Raw genomic sequence first — 22,028 nt, forward strand, 5'->3', positions numbered from 1 at the left:
AGGAAGAGACCAACAAGAATTGGAAACGAAGCTCTTTATTCGGGCTGACTTGCGCCCGCAAAAGAACTGAATCATTCGGCGGCGGCGTAAGAAACAAATGTTCTCTTCAGTCGTCGAACTACGAATGCCCGCCGCTGGAGGCATCGCTCAATTTAAAGCCGGCAAGGAAACTTCGAGATAACAGGTCAAGATCCTTTACAGTAATCCGGAAACACATAGATGCACCTCTTCATGGCTGTGAACAATCGAAATTAGTGCGGTCGCTTCTCGCGTCACGAACAAAAATGATAACACCCCTTTCCTGCGGCCTTGCGCGAAGGAACGGACACTACAATGATACGTGGCAATATGTTCCTTTTAAAACCTAAGCTGATTCCGGACCTCACGTTCCTGTGGTCGCTACATAGCACACGGCCGATCACTTTCACATCCTCGACTATGCATGGATGGGCAAAAAAATATAAAGCCTGTTTCAATTTTAGTCCCCCGTTTTGGTTCTTCAATGTTCACTTGAGGTTCTCAGATTTCGGTAAAAAGTCACTCATGATTAGTAATCCACTTCATTCTGGGAACACAACTTTTATCTAACTTTTGGTATTCTAGAACCTATGCTATTCACTGAAACTATTTTTTGAGCAGATAGCTTATGCGGGGGGGGGGGGGGGGGGGCAGAAAGTCATTTAGCCGGATGAGGTTGGGATGTTTGCGTGAATAAGATGACAGCAACTGGCATGTGACAGGGGTAACTAAAGGTACATGGAAGACGCCTTTACCTGAATTGAGAGCAGTCGGAATGGCGATGATGCTATTTCTAAAACCTATGCCGTAGTTGCAGCCTGTTTTCTAGTATTCTTCTTGCCTGCCTTAGAATGAAAGCCGCCCATCAGGATCCGTGTACGGCGTTTACGCTCTACGCAATGCCGACTGAACTCTCACCTATAATCTTTTGACTATCTGGACATTGCGACTCTATGTAAAAGAGTACGGCTGTGTGACCATCAATTTGTGCCCGTTATTATGTCGTACAACGATGGCCACCACCCTCAACTTAATGCAGCAGAACTCCTCTATGTCAGCAGCTATATAAATATGATCAGGAATTCGACACCTAGCTCTCTCCGGACCGCCAAACAACAATAGCATAGTACGTGCCTACACTTTAAAACCATGTAGGTATGCTTCGCATGTCTGTTCAACATCGCCAAGTCCGATGATTTTTTTTATTTATTTCCCGCCCTTTAATCGAACTGTACTACTCCCAGGATAACTTGACTTTTTAAGTGCGCACCGTGCGCTTATTCAAAAAATAAGCAGAAACAAAATCAAGCGCTATGCGAAACAGTGAAAAATGAATTTTTTTGGAGCTGTGCATGCAGGTGCTGAAACGTAGGGTTTTCAGGGTCACAGAATCGCGCGACCATTCCTGTGTTCGCTCTATTTTTCTCTCTGTATGGGTCGGCGTGCAGCAAAAAAATAAGCCAGATAGCGACATTTGGAATGCAACACGAGAGGAGCTGGCCGCATAAAATGGCAGCCCTGGCGTGAATAGGGAACAGTTGCAGTCCTCATAGCACAACCGTCTGCGTCTGGCAAAGTTACTTTCTGGTGGGTATTTACACTTCCGTTTGGAAGACGCTTCTGTTTCCCTCAAAAGCGAAAGCTGCTCGGAGCAATGCAGTAGCCTCTGTGATTGTTTATTGCTCCTGTTACGACGAAACCATGGTTTTCATCCATTGTCTTGGCTTTTCCGGAGATCCTGTGACTTGTGTTTTGGCTCTCTGAATGTCTCTTTTGATGCTTGTGAACGGGGCCGAAATCGTTCCGCGTTTCGTTTTTTTACAGAAGGTACCCGCGACTCTTTGTTCGCTCTCACAGTGTTATCGGAATGGATGCGAGCAAACATTCCAACCTCTTGGTCATTTCGGTGCTGGCACTGGTGTCTGTGATGTCTTTTCCTTGCGCCCATGCACAAGATTGTCAGCAGAGTCCCCAGGACTGCGATGCGACGCAGGTAAAAACAGAGTGGAATGGTGTTCTGTCCCTAGCAGTTTGTTTCTAAAAAGGAAACCTCGGGAGTACAAGTGCAGCATGAGTTTACGAGCATGAATGTGTGGAAGGAATGGTAGCTACCACCACCACCAACTCAGTTCTGGAGGAAACTTTTGATACCAATGCGCACAAACATTAAAAAGTGGGTATTCTTGTAAAATATCGCGGCCCACGACGAGTAAGAAGAACACCGGACGAGTGCTGAGCTATTTTATAAGAATGCATGTGTACAATTTCGCGCAACTCAACGTTGGGCTTAAAAGACGTCAGTTTTACCCCGCGAGTGTGGGATCATTCATTTGTTTACTGTTGTTTGCTTTTCTTTACCGAGTGTTTTAATGCCTTTAAGTGCATTTTGTATTTCGTAATGCCTGTATCTGTACTTATATTAGGCCAGAGCATTGGAATAACGATTTCTGCCAGCCGAAAACATGCAATACAAGCGCAAAGTGGCAAGACAAATTGGAGAAGAAGTGTAGGCAGCTGTATATAACTGCGTCATTGCCATGAGACGCCATGAAATCTCCACGGTATTCTCAACTGACGCTTACGGTTATTTTACACGGACGCGTGATTTGACAGGCCTAAGTGTGTATGGTGGTTTACTGAGCCGTATTACGTAATTTTGTATTTGCTCAACAGAAATGTCATCCTTGTAAGAAGTAGAAAAAAGTTTCACACTGCTCTTTTGTTCATTTGATATTATCCGTTAGGTTTTGCCGAACGTTAGCACTACGTGGGCGTAATGTGCACTGCAAAACTTTCCTTAAGAGCAAGTTTGTATTTTTCATTTAAAGGAAGCATGAGTACATTAACTGTAAAGTCAACTTTTCTACTAAATCTCGTTCGTGCGACAGCAAAATGCAGCAAAACTCGATAGCAAAGTGCAAACACGCCTGCGAAAGTGTCTCTTGGACCATCTTTTGTTATGCGCCGGGGAGCTGGTTAAGGTAAGGCGCGCAAAATAACTGAAGGACAACCGACAAAACCCATATAAGGCAGCACGTGCGCCACGGAGACCCATAGTCCACACCGTCGCCCATCACATTATCTTACACAGCCCCGAGGTCCCATGATTAGGGCATTGCGGGAATAGGGGTTAGGTAAGGCTTGAGACAACAAAGGTTAAATAACGTACAACTTGGCGAGATGTAAACTGGGAAGGCAGGACATAACTCATAGCTGATAGCGGTGACCCTGCACACACACGGTGCGGGCCACAATAACGGAATAAAAGTTTTTCGGAATTCTCAATGCGGCGAGAGGACGACCGAAGCAAGATGAGGGAGCCTCGTGAGAAGGACACACTGCAGTGACGGCGGTCGTCGTAGTCTTGCTGTGTGGCTTATGAGGCTAGCAGCCGGGAACGGAGTAATTTGCAGGTGTGATCAACCCGGCAGTCTTAGTCGTGTCGATAATAAGAAGTCTGAACCAAAGAATACAAAAAGCGTGTCAAGAGCAAATTTGGACTGGCGTCCGTATAAAAGGTAGAAAGGCAAATAACCAGCTTCCTCATGGAAAAAGGAGTTGTATACGAATGGTAAACTTGAAAAAGCTATGTTCCAGTTATGATGACCTCGTGAAACATATATTGCGAGCACACTGTTGAAAGCTCTGTTGAGGCGTTCGGTGAAGCCGTTTCTATGATGGTGATAGGCAGTGGGGAGCTTGCTTTTAGTGGCGGAGGAACGGAGAACAAAATCAGTGAGCTTGAACGCCCGCGGTTGGTGTGTAGTTGGCGCTGAGCAAGGCGTAAGATGAGGCCGTTAGGAAGAAAGTTGTCAACATCACTAGCAGTACTGCTGGAGACTGTGCGCGTGATTACGCACAGGGGCGCAGTATCCGTGGCAATCGGCGCCCATCTGTTCTCTTAGAAGTCACCAAAAGGCTCAAGCAGGCATGTAACTATGGAGTGGGCGATCTGTCAGTAGATTGGATCATCCACTGAGGGCTTTTACAGTGCTGGTGGTTGAGGTGGAGCAGAAAGAGTCGTCAAATTATGCGGTCGTACGTGCGCGAGAAATGTAGATGACTAGCAGCGATGAAATCATGAGGCTATTGGGCTGTCGGAGAAGAACTGTTCCAAGGTGCTTGGTCAGAGTGATCAGGAGGTCATGGTGAATCACTGTGTGGCGTCTGCCGCATAAAAGTGCCTTCCATTCTGCAGCATGAACCGGCTTAGAGAGAGTGCGATGTGGTGCAGTCGGTGCGGCCTATAATGAAAAGAGCTCTGTATCATAGCGCTATGCTTCGCTATAGATGGAAAAGGCACGCAGTCACAACAGATCGATGTCACTATCAATGCGAGGGCTCTCGCACATGCCAACGGTGTAGGCCTGCCTTAAATGCCCTCCTGCAGGTGTGGTGCCCAACGACCAAACCGGCGCGCAGGGTCTAAGGGAGTGCTTTGGGGTCGGTGACAACTGTAAGCGGTCTGCCGAGAAGTAATGGAGAAAGTTGGCAGCTGAACGGACAGTGGCGAAGCAGCCACGTACTTTTTAAGCGATTCCACTGTAATGTAGATAGTAGGCGAAAGGCGTAGGCGATGGCACGATCTTTTCTGGTGTGCCCCTGAGACAGTACAGTGTGCATTCCATAGCGACTGCCGTTAGGACGGACTTTAGCTCGGGCTTTCAGATTGAAGGTAGCCAAAACAGTCCCAGAGGTAAGCTCCGAGATCAGGGCAACAAATGTTCAGTCTTGGTTCCACAGAAGGAAATTTACGCCTTATTTTAGAAGGTTTTGAGGAGGCGGTCGACGTCACTTGAGGATGGAACGAGCCGAGAAAACTACGAGCACTGTCGCAGGAAAGTCCTGACGTCCTTGCAAGAACATGACATGAAGAAGTCTTTCATAGCCCGTATTTATCGGGGTTAGGATGAACTCTTGGGCAGTCGACGACGTGACCGAAGATTATGATTTCGTGTTGTGAGAAACGGCGCATTGAAGACTGAAAAGTTTAGCTGTAAACCGGCGTGGCTGAACAGTGTAACATTTTCAGAAAGGCTGGCGAGATGAAGCGACATGGTCGGCGAAAAGGAATTGGCGCCGTTGACATAAGAAAGGCTTGTGGAACATTGAAGACCCTGGAGAGTGGGGTCCACCATTCGTTCCAAGTTAGCTGGTACATTCCATAAGAAAAAGGCATTGCTTCAAAATAATTGAAGCCGTCAAATGTTATAAAACCTATTATCTCGAGATATTGTTCATGCACCGCAATTTGCTAGTAGCCAGAGCGAACTTCGATGCCGAAGTTCGAGAAAAATTTGACACTGTAGAGACAATAAAGGGCACCACGGATCCTTGGCAGCGTGGAGAAGTCCTTTTTGGTTATGTTACTGAAGTCTGTATTTACGCCGAAACGCAAAAAGGCATTTTTTTTCTTCACAAAAGCGGTTGCCAAAACAGTCACCGACTAAAATGAATCAAGTAATATTTTTTTTTTCAAGCATTTCTCTGAGCTCGGCTTGATTAACTCATGCTCAGGGTTGTGCGCAGGTCATGCTCAGGATGCTGGCGGTCTGGTCGGGTTCGCTAAGAAGGGCTGCGTCTATTGCAGTGACTTGGCAATGAGGCAGGAAAGAAAGGGTGCCATGTATGCCAGAAGGAAGTACACGAAAGGAGAAGCCAAAACTTGAAAATAGTGCGTGTGCGCCGTTACTGCGGCGACAGTATGGGACAGCTTAATGTTTAGGGTCAGCGCGATATTGTCACGTTGTAGTGACGGCAGTCCAGCGGTCAGTAGGACCCCAACAAGACTTGGAAACGAAGCTCTTTATTTGGGCTGACTTGCGCCCGCAAAAGAACTGAATCACTCGGCGGCGGCGTAAGCAACAAACGTGCTCGTAAGTCGTCGAACTACGAATGCTCCTTGCACGCGGCATCGTTCAATTTAAAGCCGGCAAGGAAACTTCGAGATAACAGGTTGAGATCATCTAGAGTAATCTGGAAACACGTAGATGCAGCTCTTCATGGCTGTGATCAATCGAGGTTAGTCCGGTCGCTTCTCGCGTCACAAACAAAAATGATAACACCCCTTTCCTGCGGCCTTGCGCGTACGAACGGAGAGTACAATGATACGTGGCAATATTATATATGGAAGCAACGAGGTAGTCACCATGAGGAACATAATAGGATAGGTTGACGGCAGGGATGGGGGTGCGTTTGATGGCAGGCGAACATGGTTGTGTATAAAAAAATATGCGCGAGAACTGCATATTCGGAATCGATGATCGGGAGCTGTGTTCGGAGGATGAGGCCGTGCCTTCAGCGGTCAGTGAGGGATGAATGGTCCGACAGGAAATCGGTTCTAATAATGATATGATGGGCGCAAGGGTCCAAATAAATGCACTGGACTGGAAAGTTGTGGCCGGCAATAGATGCGCGAGCGGTCCACTGTCCGTTAAGAGCATGTGTTCGACGGATCGCTTCAACGACCCGAGACGTTCCAGGAGTAAGGGCTTCGCGAAGGCAACGGCGCCGGTTAGTGCTCATTGCGGACAACTGCAGACTGATGTCCGCTACTTGTAGGGTCAAGCCGTGGTGATAGTCCTGCACTGTAGGTAGACCTTTTCGAAGCTCCTCGGTGTGAAGAGCGTTTACCTCCATTTCCACATAATATGCTAAGCGGCAGAGAGCGACTGAAGAGAAGGAGAACCATAGGACAGCCAGGAAATTCCAGCGCACACAGCGCACTCTCCGCGGAAACAATGTATGTTGCAGAGCAAACAGTGTAAACATTTTAACAAAAACAGAACCGCGAATGGAGCTTGAATGTAGTGCTGTGTGCTATATGTTATGTTTTAGTATAATTCTACGCTCGGAAGCAACGGGTGCTCAAGGCACATGTAGCGGTTGTGACATCCTCATTACTGTTAAACACCTGAAATATAAATTTGCACTGTGCAATAAACGGTCTTTACGCAGGAATTTACCCGCTAGTGTTTTACTGTCGCAGTGTCCTCACGTCCTCAAATGCTCGGATAGAGGTGCCGTGCCGCCATAGGATGTGCCTTTAGGATTCTGATTATTCTTAAATTTGAGAAGAGATCCTGAACACACAATTATTTCACGCTAGCTGATGATAGATTGTAACGTATATAAAGACCGCTTATTCTGTGTGTGCCTCACTCAGCCTCTTCCAGAACCACCAAACGCCAAACATGCACAAAATTCACGAGAGCGCGGTATAGGCGCTGTGAGGATAGCTATTTTCTTTACCAGCTTCAAAGCCGATGTGTCATTCTGTTGCTAAATTTATAACCGCAATGCCTTTTTAAACACCGGACATTATGTACAGTCATAGAGATGTTAGAGTCGGTACGGCCCCGCCGCGGTGGCTCAGTGGCTATGGTGCTCGGCTGCTGACCCGAAAGACGCGGGTTCGATCCCGGCAGCGGCGGCTGAATTTCTTTGGAGGAGAAATTCTAGAGGCCCGTGTACTGTGCGATGTCAGTGCACGTTAAAGAACCCCAGGCGGTCGAAATTTCCGGAGCCCTCCACTACGGCGTCCCTCATAGCCTAAGTTGCTTCGGGACGTTAAACCCCAATAAACCAATAAACCAAACTAGAGTCGGTACGGGCAATGAACTCCTTTCAGGCATTACTAAGCAGAAATTAGGCTGCGTTCAAAGGGACGCTGGCCCATTTTATTAAAGTTGGTCTGTGTAATAGAGCACGTATTTTTAATAAGAAAGACTACTGCCACCATAAATGAAACTTACACTTTCCAAAAATTTTAAAAATGTGTCGTCATCAACGGCCGATTTCGGAAATAAACTGTTTGCGCCGACATGGAATTTTTGCGCGCGTCTGAAAGGCTCACTTTGTTCTCGGCATGGGCGGCACGAGAATCACATTGAGTGGCGTGAAAATTTCCAAATTCTATTTGCTACGCCATAAATGACATTTTTCAAGCTGCCACACAAAGTTAGTATATATTAAACAAGCCACAGATTCATTTCTTGAAGAAGAAACTCAAGTTGGAGATGTATTCAATGTGCCTTTAATGCTTAGGCTATGAAAGCTTGTGTTATTACCTATACTAGGAAATGTACGGAACTTTGATAGCCTTTCCAAGTTATACAAGAGAAAACTTAGACCAAGGAGGCATGCTTCCTGCTATTCTTGCCTGGACTGCAGATTGTGTGAAGGATAAAGTAAGCGCAACGTGAGCTTCCTGTTTTTTTTTTTACTTGTTGACCATTACAATAAAAATTGAACTGGGAAATGAACTTTTCTTCCCCGGTCAGTAAGAAAGGACACGGCGGAAATATTGCTTTGCGTGACTAACAACCTCATGAAAAAACATTGAAATTGTGGGTTCCCGTGTGCCGTCGTCAACAACTGCTCTAAAATCGCCGCAGGTTCTGTCGGATTTCCCCTTGTTCAACGCCCAATTGACTTCTGACCCCCAGCCGGCTACGAACTGCGAGAGGTACGAGAGGACCTCGCTATCTGAGGACGGCACCACGGCCGAGTATGACGTCGCTTACACGAACGCAGGAGATACCACGGCGTGAGTTGTCTTCATGAGCCAGTGCGAAGCTGGAGAGAAGTCCTCAATTTTGCTTGGTGCTGGTAGCGTCAGTGTTTAGAACACAAGTTTTTATTTGAAGATCCACTGATACATCAGATGTCCCGATGTCTGACTTTACATCTGGTAGAGGCCGACGTGGCACATAAAAAAGAAAGTGGCAGTACACGCAAGATTGACATTCGCGACTGTTTTAAAGCTTGAATACTAAAACTCCTAATCTTATACAAAGTGTTTCACCTAACCCTTCCTGCAATTAAAAAAAATAGGTTTTTCGAGTTACAGTAGCGCTTTTGTCAACATAGTATTGTTGGTGGTGTAGTACGCCAGGATAGATCTAAGACGTGCTAACTAGCAGGTTGGTAACTATTGTTGAGTAGTTAACTTTTACTTTTAGGCGCATTAATTATGCATAATCGTGAAGCCTACCGTAAGTAATATCCTTACAGTTTTTAGAGAGGATCACAAGTTGACTTCAAGGCCAGGCTTCAGCGGTGAAGCGACTTTTGTCGCCTTGGTCGTGAGAGAGAGCTCTCGCTCTTAAGGAAGGAAGGAAAAACTTTATTTTACTCTAGTCCTTTTTCCTGCGGTTTGGGAGCATCTTCAGAGACGTTTTCTCCTTGATTTTACCCCCAGGAGTCTTCTCTGTCGAAGTCGTCCGCCTCTAATCAGTGGTCGGTTGCCCTCAGTCCAGGGCTCCGCTGGCCACTGCCGCCCGTTGAGCTCGCTGTACCAGACCTTCTTGGTCTTCACAGCGGTCGCTGGACAGCAGAGTCTCCCACTGCTCCGCACTCGGGTTTTGTATTTTGGGGACCACGTCTATCTTTTGGCAGGCCCATGTGATGTGATAGAGAGTAGGTTTTCCGTCGCACCAGGGACATTTGTCCGCGTATATGGTAGGGTGCATTTTGTTTAGTATATGCAGGTTTGGGAAAGAGCCTGTTTGTAATTGTCTCCAAGTGACAGCTTCCTCTCTGCTGAGAGATTTGTGCGGTGGGGGATACCGCAATCTTCTGCCTCTGTAGTTTTGTAGTATGGCCGAGTAATCCCTGAGTGCTGGCGCGAGTTCCGCGGGCTCATCGGATGCTCGGAAAGTAATGTATCCTCGAGCTATCCTGTCGGCCTCTTGGTTCCCTGCCACCCCCGTGTGCCCCGGTACCCACACAATTTTGTGTGGGATCTTGTCGCTTTGTTCTTCCTGGTTTTTAATTCTGTCGCTCGCTGCGAGGAGTATACGGAGCGCGTGACGACCTATCCTGCCATTCATGTAATTCGCTCTTAAAAACATCGCCCGGGATTCACATGAGCTGCAGCGAAAGCCCAAAAGCTTCGTTTGTCAATGCATTGCACTGCTCGGAAACCGCCGCAGCAAGTCGCTACGTGTTCGAACTAACTGGTAGCATCTTGTGCTATATTTAAGAAATCCTCGCGTTTTTCGTGGTTGGTTCATACGTTCTGCACAGCCATGGCTAGTTAAGTCCGGTAAAGAGAGAAAACGAGCTTATGGAAGAGGCTCCTAAATGTGCGAAAGCAACCAGGGAGACGAGGCATGGTGTGCAGAATTGGACACTAATTGGGCGGAGGTGGAACGCACTTGAGGAGCGAATAAAAAATGGCAAATACCGGCTTGTGGATACGATGGCCTGTGAGTCCAGGATTTTCTCCGACTTTCCTGCATTGGATTTCAGGCTTCCATCTATAATCAAAGGCGAGTTAGGATATCAAATTATTGGATGTCAAAGCGCAGAGAATCTCAGAAATGGAAATGGAAGCAGGAACAAAAGGAGAATGTCATGAGCACGAATTAGAGACCGACACCGTCAGAAAACATTGTAGTTCTCCGCTGAATGAGAAAAGGTACTTATACAACGCACATACCCATAGAGGTCGATCCATTTGAAAGAGTGTGCGCCGAACTGACACGCGTGAAAGGCGCGTGGTGTCCTGCTGTGGGAACCGTTTCCCTCGCCAGAAAATTGTTGGTGGCGCGTTGGGGGTTGTGCTGCTCTGTAACGCGCCACAGTGTAACCGAGGCCACTGTCCAAAGGAACGAGCTGCATTTCGGTTCGCTGTTATGTGAACCGCGGAAAGAAGCCCGCTTGCTGGTACATTAGTTGTAATGGAAACAATGCGTCAAACGCCCTGCCAAAAAAAAAAAAGGCTGGCACTAGCCTTGAGAAATCAGTGTGTAATTAGACTGCGGTGGTTGCATAAATATAGAAATTACCGTTAACATCCAAAAAATCTCGAAATCGTGCGGTTAGAACGAGAATAAAAAGATACTTCCATTTCTTTGTGTTACAAATTTCACAACAATCGTTTAGGTTGTCGAAGCTAAGGAAATAGCGTTTAAACACAGCTACGTGCTTTGTGGCTGAAACAACCTGCTCACAACACACGAAAAGTTTTGCGAGGCTTAAAGTTTCTGTTGCTTGCTCTAGCATTCATTTGACAGAGTTACTAGCTAGCTGCGTTAACCATCGCGGCCGAACGCGCTTCATAGGGAGAAGCTTCCTTTTTTTTGGCAATAACGAACTGGGTTTTTTCATTGCATTTGGGTTCTTACTCCTCTCTTGCATGCGTCGAAGGCAATAACGACTCGGGTCCTTAAATAAGCCATGTTTTGGAAGCATTCAATATTCAAATGTTAACATTTAGAAGTTTGAAAGTTTACAGTTTTCAAGGCTTTTTGGATGTAAAAAGAAGGCAGTCACGTGTCGGTGTCTCGCATAACGCCTGATCGAGAACCATTCAATTTTGTCTTTCTACAACCCCCCTGTCACCTCTCTATATTTTCAGCCCTGGGCAAGTTCCTTCACTCTCTTCCTTCTACCTCCCATCTTATCTTTGGTGGTGACTTTAATGCCCCTCACACACTCTGGGGCTACCGTCAAACCCTCAAACCCGGCCGCCTCCTCCACTGTCTGGCCCAGGAACTTCACCTCACCCTTCTCAATACTCCTGGCTCCCCTACTCGAGCGGGCACTGCCTCACAGCGCCCCACGGCACCCGATATCTCGAGGTTCACTTTCCTTTCACTGACAAGTGACAGCCGAAACTCTTCTCAGTGACCACTTTCCTGTACATATTTCAACCTCTTTTTCCCACATCCCTCGATGTCATCCGGTCACTCATACTGACTGGCACGCCTTCCGCGCTAATCTCGCCCCCGACTCCTTTCAATCCTACGACGACTGGACGTCGCGCATCACTGTAGCGCTCACGTCCAGTAGCCGTCGTGTTTGCTCTTGTCACCCAGTCCCAGACTCAAATCCTCACCTTCTCCGTTTATGGCGTCGCCGTAAACGCAGCGCTCCTTCCGCTCCAAACCCCACAATGCCCAACTTTTCTCCCGGATCACTGCTCTGCGGGCCGAGATCGTCGCCCATTGCGCCTCACTCGAGCACTCTCGTTGGAGTGCTCTTTGTACCGTCTTGACTCTGCATTGCACTCGCGATCCACACGGTCTCTGTTCAAATACCTCCATGGCACTAAGCCTGCCCTTGCTCCCACTCTAGCTAAAGCCCTCACTCAAGGGACTCCATCCGTTGTTTTTGATCAGCTCGCCTCTCTCTATCTCCCGCGCCCTCTGGCACCCTCCTACTCGGTGTACTCAGGTGGACCTAACTCCGATCTGGACCAATCCTTCACTCTCCGGGAGCTCGAATCGGCTCTGGCTGCTAATACTACACGCTCGGCTCTCGGTGAGGATGGCATTACATATACCACACTTCGCAACCTTCCTGACTTCGTCAACGAATCCTTGCTTCAAACCAACAGTGAGGCATGGGACAGCGGCTGCTGCCGAGCTCCTGGACCTCCTCCCTCATTTCTATGATTCCAAAGCCGGGCATGCCTCCCTCTCTCTCTAACCTCCGCCCAATCTCCCTGACATCATGTGTTCGTAAGACCCTTGAGCGAATGGCTCTGACTCGCCTCTCTAATTTTCTCGAGGCGAGAGAGTTCTTGCCCCATTCTCTCATCGGCTTCCGACGCCGCGTCTGTGCACAGGACATGTTTCTGATTCTCCAGCACACCTTTCTGTCACCTACCCCCCCTCAAATTCACGCACTTGTTACCGTCGATGTTCGCAAGCCCTCGACGGTGTTTGCCACGACCACATCCTTTCCCTACTCGCCTCTCTAGACTGTGGCTCCCGCATATACTCTTATATCCGCTCAGTCCTCTCCTAGCGTGTCGCTCGCTTACGAGTAGACACCTGTCTGTCCGACCCCCACAACCTCACCCGAGGCACTCCTCAAGGTGCTTTTCTCTCTCCTACCCTTTTCAATCTTGCTATGGCGCCTCTCGCCTCCCAGCGAGCTGAAATTCTCGACCTGCATCACATATTTTACGCCGATGACATCACTCTCTGGTGTTCGTCTGGCTCTACCGGTCACTATCAGGAAACCCTGCAACGTGGCCTAGATCTCATCGACACCTTTCTCACCACCACTAGCCTCTCTCCTGCTCCTGAAAAATCCGAGCACCTCCTTCTCAACCATTCCTCATACCAGCGCTCACACAACCAATTCGTCTCTCTCCACCTTTCTGGCTCTCCCACTCCTGTCGTCACGCAGTGCAAAGTTCCTGGCTTTCCTTTGCATGCAGCCAGGAACGTGTAAGCCCTCCACCACGCTGTCACCACCTGCCACTCCGTAACTCACCTACTGCGGCGCGTGGTCACTCGGAGCTCAGGTCTCCACGAGTCTCATGCGTGCCGAGTTGCCCACGCACTGGCCCTCAACAAGGTCTTGTACTTTGCACCCTACGTTTCCTTCAATCAGACTCAACTTAACGCTCTCGAGACTGCCCTTGTGGGCCTCTACAAGGCAGCTCTCAACCTCCCTATTACTACCTCTACTGCAAATATCTTTACCACAGGCCTCTTTCATTCTCTTCGTTCTCTGCACTCTCTCCATCATGACTTGCAGCTTGCCCGGCTTTCCCTTATTCGCCAGGGTCAGTGGTTACTGACTCAAGCGGGTATCTCACCATTCCCATCGCCCCATTTACCTCTCTTATTCCCACCCCGGCTCCCAATCTTCGTATCCTCCCCCTCCCGTCCAGCATGTCCCCCGTTCTGCACGACAGCCGTCGTCATGCGGCCGAGCAGCACCATTTCCCTCTCTTTGATACCCAGGGTGTAGCTTACACGGATGCCTCCTTCGTGGCTCCTCGAGGTTCCTGCGGCTACGACCTGTACCAACCCCACCTCACCGCTCCTGCAACTCACACCAGCGGGCCGTTTCTACATCCTCCGGATGCATGTCCCTCGAGGTCCTCGCCATTGCGCATGCCCTTTAGTCATTTGCCCTACTTCACTCTCTTCAAGAGTACACAGTCTATTCAGACTCACAAGCCTCTATACACCACATACAGAAACGCATCCTAACCCCTTCTCTTCAATAGGAGGTCGAACGAGCGGTGTCCGCACTGCAGCCTTCCATAGTTTTCCTCTGCTGGGTCCCTGGGCATTCAGGGATTGACGGTAATGAGCTGGCCCATCAGCTCGCCAGCGGCACACTTTTCCGGGCACCGTTGATCCCCTGGCCCAAGCCTTCGGAGGACGGTGGGAGACTCACCCTTCGCCGCACAATAAAAGAGGTCTACCTCGAGCTCCGCCTCGACAAACGCCTTTACCCTCCCCCTCATCCATCACTCACGGTGCCGGAGGATCGCCTTCTTCGGCACATTCAAATGAATGCAGTCATCACCCCGTCTCGCCTCTTTCTCTATCGCTATTGATCGGACCCTACCTGCCCCAACTGCCCCTGTATCTATGCGGACCTGGCCCATTGCCTCTTCTATTGCCCGGCTGCTCAGCAGTCGGGTTCCTACCCCCCACGTTCTTTATCCATCACCACCTGGCTCGACTGGCTTGGCGGTGAAGGGGAGGAAGAACAGCGACTTCTGGTCGCCCAGGCGGTCGACATGCTCGGTCTGTAAATTTTGGCCGAATAAGCGTCTTCTACTACTACTACCACTACTAGTCTAAATTCTATAATTTAGAAGTTTGCAAGTTTAAATTTTCTTAGGTGTTTTGGATACGAAAAACGCAGTATATCATTATTATTCAGTTTCCTTCTCCTTTCATTGTGACTAGAAATGGAGAAAACCAGCGCTGTGATTTTAATTTTTAATCCACTGTTTTTCGAAACAAAAACAAATAAGTGCTCAAAATTGGCAGTTATACAACTTAGGCACGCGATCTCACGTTGTAGGGCTAAAACGAAAGCGTCGCCAAAACGCATGCGCCTCGCGTAGCCAAGTGTTCTAAAGCTTTACCTCACAGCATAACAGATTGCTGCGCTGAAAGAAGTTCTCTGCTGCTGTGCAGTTCTATCTTCCGGGGTAAAAAATATAGAGGCGTTACGTACCCTATCATGCTCTCTTTGGTGTCAACCAGATGAAGTTGATCGCTGTTCCGAATTACTGGTAACGTGAACCTCAGGACACGTGTAAACCTTCTTGATGCGAATCGAGAATGTTTGAGGGATGAACAGTAAGAGTTTCTTGGAAGTACTCACCGTTCAATACGTTCCTAGTTTGGTACGTTTAACGACGAGCTATGTGAACGGATGCAGCAGCATCGGTGCCTGTGTTATGCCACTTTCATGTGAACTGATAACATTCTGTAATAGTGAATGGAATGATAACCATTACGTAACAATGTAAGGACTTTCCACTTTGTTAAAGAATAGTCATTGATCTAAAAGCTGCCGGACCTAGTCACGCTCATGGATGCGCATTAAGTATTTTGTACCTTAGGAACTGTGAAGCAGCATGCGCTTGCAAAATAATTGCAACATGAGGACGATCGGCGACGCCAAGACTTCCGGCCTTTCTAAACGAGGGAAGATCTGTGGTGGTACTAGTGTTGCATTTTAAATGGGATCATCTAACCTACTAGTCAGCGAACAAATGCTAAGAAGGGACCAGTGTGCATGCCAGCTTTACACATTGCCCTAAATATATTTTCTCACATCCGTCAGCAGGAAAGAGTTGAAAACACAACTCAAATTGTGTAACTCTGACTCGGCGCCGGATTCCCGCAGGCTGTCAGTTGTAGCCCAGGCTTTTGAGATTTTTGTCGATCGGGCCATCCTGAGAAGCTGTAAGCGACTTCGGAACTCAGATCCGCATCCGTTGAAGAGAACAGTCAGACGAATGTGAGCAAAGCCGCATTTACCGCACCAAACTATAGTTACAAGCCTACCTTAGAGTTAATCCCAAAAGGTAAGCGTGAGCAGCAGTTTTAAGCATCACGAATTAGATGCAAAGCTCAGAAGAGCCGAATTGTTGAGAAAAATATATTGTCCCTCCCCTTTTAGGATCGTCGTAGGTGAATAAACAGGACTTCGCATAAATAGTCGCCTAATAGACAACAACAGAGCAATGAAATCGGAATCAAGGAACACGCTGGCAGTGCGCGTGTCGTGAAGTTATTGCTCTGCAACATGACTGGAACGCTGGGCCGAACTTGCTGGATACGAAAGCACGAACTTCATGAAGACTATAATATGCGATTCTCAAAAAGAAATAAATTTGTCAGCACCATTGCCCTCGCTTCAATGAAGAACGAAATTGGTCTTCTTGATGTTTCACGACGAAACAGTTAAAAGTAAAACTTTAAAGGTTAACTTCGGTTGACCGGCTTAGAGGCAATGAAATCAGCTCTACGGGGTGAAACGGGGATGTCACCCTCTTATTTTTTTTTCTTTTCTGCGCACTCGGGACCAAGCAGAGCTTCAAGGGTATCCCTCGCCGCCCAGAGCTATAGGATGCGTTTGAGGCCTGTGCGGAGGGCGGTTTGTGGCTTTCGCGGTAACATTTAACCACTTTCTGAGGCGTTCGTAACCTGCTCGCTCCTGTTCCCCCGCACCGGGCATCCCGCGAAGACACTAACGACACCATGACCGACTGTGCCATTGGCTCTTGGCAAGACGGCCAAGATGTGTCATATGCCGTCTCGGTGGGTACGGGAGCGCACGAGTTAGGCAGTCAGGGATATGGGCACGGTTGGAGAAAATCACCTTTCACTTATTGCGCACGATGGTGTGCCTGACCGCCTGCCGCGGTTGTTGTTGTTGCGACTGAAGGAAGGAAAAACGCTAGAGATCACTGCGGCAGCCGCATTGGATAAATGCGTAAGCATTGGTGATACATTATCGAAACCTTGACGGTGCCACAATTAATTATCTTACTTAATCAACTTCCATCAATTGCCCATGTGAGTTTTCAAACTTTGCGCCACGCTGTTTTCAAATTTCGCGCCACGCGTTGGCTCCGCCGACACTTCCGGTCACATGGTGCCACACAGCCGGCGTTTTCGAATTTGCCGCCAGTTTTCTCCAGCCCCGGGTTTTTGTTGGACATTTTTGGCTGTAGTTAATTTACTAATTAACCCTACTCAACCTCCCCCCCCCCCCCCCCCGAATTTCCTGTACGAGATTTTTTTTATGTTCTATCCGATGGTACGTTTCAGTTTCGTATAATCCCATTCGTTCAGTTGCAATCGAGCGGACAAGCTCGTGATGACACGAAACCGCAAACAAAGCCATACAATGCTTACGCATTAATAAAGTGTAAGTGCACGAGCCCACTCACTGGCTCCAGCTGAGCTGCAATCTCTCCCGGAAGCAGAGGAGAATTCTCCGCGCGCCACTATTATAGTGTTGCTGGAGCATCTGGCTCCATCTGCTGAAGCTTCTGGTAACTAGACGTGCCTCGAAATTCTATTGTAATAAAACAACTGCTTGTTTACCTTTCGGCGTTGAAAGTAAATCCTTCTACTTTATTTAACCAATAAATACATACCTCATCGTTTTTCAGTTTATCGTCACCGCAAAGTAGAAAAAATTACGAATATTTCCCTATGGATTTCATTGTTTCGATGACTGTTGCCATGCTTCATGCGTTGTAACGAGCATCTCATTTCCACACCCTTCCTGCTGAACGTTGAGAGTTTGCAGTAGTGTTAAATTACTTGTGTCGTTGGCATGCGTTTATTTAACGAATATTGACCCTATAGTATGCTTGAGCGATGACTTATGATTGCAAGCTTAAACGCTGTGAAAGAAGAGAATGCGTGCTTGGGATCCGTAGATTCCGCTCTTTTGCGACAGCAATTTGCCACTGAGTTGTTTATATCACAAGGAATGCGCGCCTGAAATTCTAAAAAAATGCAGGTGTCTAAATTTTATTTCTGCTCGCAGTAGTTGGCAATAAGATTATATAGGCAGGCGAGGAGGACACAGCATTCGGCACCATGCGATGAATATTGCGCCAACGAGCTCCCTCACTAGAATATGAATTCTTGGAGTTAGGCCGTCGGCACGAGTCCTGCCGCTACTGATGGCAATGGGCTTGCATGCAAACAATTCCATAAGCTAGATGGATAGCCAGTGCATTACTGCAAAAGAAGTAAAGGAGCAAGACACAAGCAAAGTGCAATACGGTACAGTAGGGTTCAGACTGAGAAGAAATATAGCATTCCGGCTGACGACTCGCATTGGGATTAGGCAGCGAATGTTTTGTGTTGGTTGTGCACCCGTACTTCATTCTGAAATATTCATAACCTGTTCTACGGTTAAGCGCTATCAGCTTAAGCCATTCTTGGTTGTCTAGACTATGTAATGCTCAGCGCTACAATTCTTTTCTTTGTTGTTGCTTCTTTATTACAGAATGAACGATACATCTACATTTGAGGTGGAAAACAATACCGTGATTTACATCACCTTCGGACATTGTGAGTTCAGGAACGAAAAAAAAGTCCTTCATGGAATGTCAGCAATCCTTGTCACGCTAGATCTTGCTGTCCATTCACAGTGTGCGTTCAGTTTCTAGAGAAATAAAAAAAATCACAGAAATATCAGAAGCAGCAATGTCTTCTTTGTATCTTACGAAGTTCGAACAGGATTACAACTTAAGCATTTATGATGAAATGTTTCCTCGGACAGATTAACGAGGGAGAAGTGGTAGTGTTGAGATAAGATAAAAATTTAAATCCAAACCTAAGTCGGACAAAAAAATGAATCACACCTCAATGGAAGAGCCGGCGCTAATAATCCTTGACATGAAAATAATGCAGGTATCCGAAGGAAGTTTTAAGTGACGAGTACAGAATTATAGTTCAGCTCAATAATTCATCCGCGAAGACCCGTAAACTAATGAAAAGGCACGTGTCCAGCCAGACTAACGGGATTGTTATAATAATAAGGCGCCGTTCCGACAAAGCGGGCTGCATTTACTGAAAGCGTTTATCACCATCTGTCATGAGCAGCCTCTTCCAGCTTTTACAAAAGCTGTACTCTTAGATAAGCCAACTGCGGTTCTATCAAACACGCACATTTGCTCTTGGTGGTGGTGGTGGTGGTGGAACTTTATTTCCAGCGGATATAAAGGAGCGACCCGAAGTCGGCCCCCGCTTAAACGGCGGCCGCTATCCCTTGGGCAGCGGCGGCGTCTTCAGCCAGCTGGAGCAGCTTTATCTGTGTCCCCGGGTCGGGGCTGAGCAATAGAGCCTCCCAATGATCAGAGTCGGTAATGAATCGACTCGCGGGTAGGGACTGCGGGCAGTTCCAGATCATATGATTTAGATCGGCTTTCGCATCACAATTTTTGCATTTGTCTGAGTAGAGTCCATCCGAATAGAAGCTATACAATTGGGGTTTCGATAGGTGTTAGTTTGAAGTTTACGCCAGGCTTTGGCCTTTTGCTTGGAAAGCGTTTTATCTGCTGGGGGCAATCTGAGTCTTGCAAGCCTGTAGTGCTGCAGGATTTCTCTGTAAGTAAACAACCTGTCCTTGCCGCAGTATAGGGCGGGTTGACTGTACGACCCAGCTCGGCGGGACAGTTCTCGAGCTAGGTTATGAGCCGCCCCATTACCAGCAAGGGAGGCATGAGCAGGCGTCCAGATTAGGCGAATGCGCCGCGTGGGCTGATGTAGGGCTTCGAGCCACGCAACTCGAGCAAACGCCGGTGTTTCAATCAAGGCAGATGGCTCTGCCGTAGACCACCGCCGTTGATGAAAAGACGCTAAGAGGCAAAGGTCCTGCCAGCTGCGTCAGAGATAAAAAAATGTGAGTTTCAAGGAGGCATTTAACAGTAGCTGGAAGCTGTCTTGCAAGTTTAATCATCGCGGTCCCCCTGGAAGAACTGAAATATTTAATAAGCTTGCCCTTTTTAGGATATTAGTATTACAAAATAGGAAAACAAAATTCTGCGCCGTAAACGCAGTTCAGCAAAGTAGGAAAATTATGCATTGTAAAGACGCTGTCATATTCACAGTTGATGGTTTAGATATAGGAAATCAGTGTGTACTGTGCTGGCGCAAAAGCTTCCAAATCCGGATTCTACTTTAAATCTCTAGGTATGTCATTAAGAAGTGTTGAGCGTTACTTAAATTCTCGTTTCTAATGGAAAAAAATGAAATTTGGTTCTAATTGTCATCATAGGTACTGTTTCTTTGTCATTATTGTACTATACCAAACTTTGAGAAGGTAAGAGTTAGGAAAAGAACTGCTTGGTTTTCGTTTATCAGATTCCAGCCCCGTCTATCAGCTCACACTGGACTACGTCAACGGAGACCAATGCTTTGTCGGCCACTGTAACTGCACTGAGACCCCTGAGATCTGTAAGTATATGCCCTATACCATTTTGTTTAAGACACAGCTCACTACAATACCTAGCATCATAGTTCACCCGAGAGCAAGAAAGAGCCAACATAAGTAGAAGAGAGGAGGTCAGCATAAGGGCAGTTTACATGGGATGTCCTCCACTGCGAAAAAACCACGATGGGATGTAGAGTCGAAACAAGAGAATGGGAAATTGAGGTAGGTACATATGTGCGGAAAATTTACAATCTGCCAGCATCAGGACGTTACAATCGCGAGGAATGCAGAATAAATTGACAACTAGCAACAGCTCATATTACAATCGCGAAGAATGCAGAATAAAACCATCAAATAAAGGCTGCGAAAGACGCAGGGAGTCCAGATAATTAGATTTTGCATCACTCTGGTATTCAATTTAATAACCATAATGCTGACCACACGTATTACACTGAATGTATGCGTAAGTATGTTTTATGCTCTGCCATTGGGCGCTGGCACTCACTAGGCCGTCGCTGTCTTCACAAGTGGCTTTAACTTAATGCAAGGACAATTATATTTCTTTAACACTTATTTTCTTGCAATGGTATGACAGCTTATGAGCCAAATGCACTCCATTGATTAGCGACCTCTCGCTGGAGCGTCTGCCGTTCAGTTCTATTAAGAAGACCATGAGCTTTAAACGGTTTTATGTCCTTGCCGCTTCTTACAATAAAGTCTATACGTGCGTGAACCCGAATTTGAACCAATGTATTTTGAGCAAATAATCCGAGAAATTAGCCCTGAAAAGAAATATGTTGAAGCAAGACTTAGGCTTGAGCTACTCGGTGAAGACACATAGCTAAAGGAATACAACGGAGCAAGAAAGCAACGAAGAGAACACACAACATAAAGGGCAGAAACCGGCTACCAACTGACTTATTGTCTCGAAAAAGTCGATTTTAAACAAACAAGCGTACGCAAAAAACAACAAACACAAAAACGTGGAACAGGAGCAAAGAGATTAAAACGTGGGCACTGAACCGGAACTCGGTCCCATATGCGTGAGGAAGTCTGCTGCGGCACTAACAGATGAACAGAATGCCTTTTCGAAAGGTTCAATGCCCCCTTTTAATGTGTTTGCTTCTTTTCTACGCGCCTTGTGTTTTTTGTTTGTTTTTTATGCGCACTCTCAAGTGCTCATACGTGTTTGTTTGTTTTTTTCAAGACAATAGGTCAGTTGGTATTTGGCACCCCTCCGTTCTATTGGGTGTTCCGCCCATTTTTTTGCACCGCTGTATTCTTTCGTTAGGAGAGGAGAAATTTCCGATATTATAAAGTAAGCTTGGTTTACTTTTTTTGTGCCCTTCAGACTACTACTTGATCGACAACCCTGACTCGGATATCTTGGAATACAACAAGTGCTTCAATAAGATTGACAGCTACTCTGCGGGTAGCGTCACTATTCTGCGTGACATTGAAAAATGCCAGAATGTTCCTGCTAAACCACAGTGAGGATAGCAAGGAGCACACCAAGGAAACCTCATTCTATTATAGCTTCTGTATAGCGATGCATATGCATGAATCTGCATGAAAAAAGCTAGTCAGAACTTCGCAGAACTTTGTAATAAGCTTCTGCAAGCATTTTATGACCTTTCCACTGAAAGAAACGTCAGTGCATTTCTGTTTTCTCGTAACCTGTACGAAGTGCTGTAAGAAGCAATAAATAGATCCATGTACCCAACATCTGTGGTTCCGAACTGGCCTGAATTAACTGTGACGATTGCTTAAGGCTGTGATTATGTTATTTATGTAACTTTGCATGTAAAATATGATATCAGCGAAAGTGT

General features: G+C 47.0%; 1 protein-coding gene across 1 annotated transcript; it reads left to right on the top strand.

Annotated features, from left to right (window-relative positions):
* The first annotated feature begins 1,885 nt into the window (after positions 1–1,885).
* On the top strand, positions 1,886–21,693 carry LOC149333467 (uncharacterized). The gene is made up of 5 exons (XM_089557726.1): positions 1,886–2,011; positions 8,415–8,566; positions 18,271–18,335; positions 20,130–20,222; positions 21,551–21,693. Exons 1-5 carry the CDS (start codon positions 1,886–1,888, stop codon positions 21,691–21,693), a joined length of 579 nt encoding a protein of 192 aa, XP_089413852.1.
* The last annotated feature ends 335 nt before the right edge of the window (positions 21,694–22,028 follow it).

Source organism: Amblyomma mixtum, chromosome 8, assembly GCF_055824585.1.
Source record: "Amblyomma mixtum isolate Tamu chromosome 8, ASM5582458v1, whole genome shotgun sequence".
Taxonomy (NCBI): Eukaryota; Metazoa; Arthropoda; class Arachnida; order Ixodida; family Ixodidae; genus Amblyomma; species Amblyomma mixtum.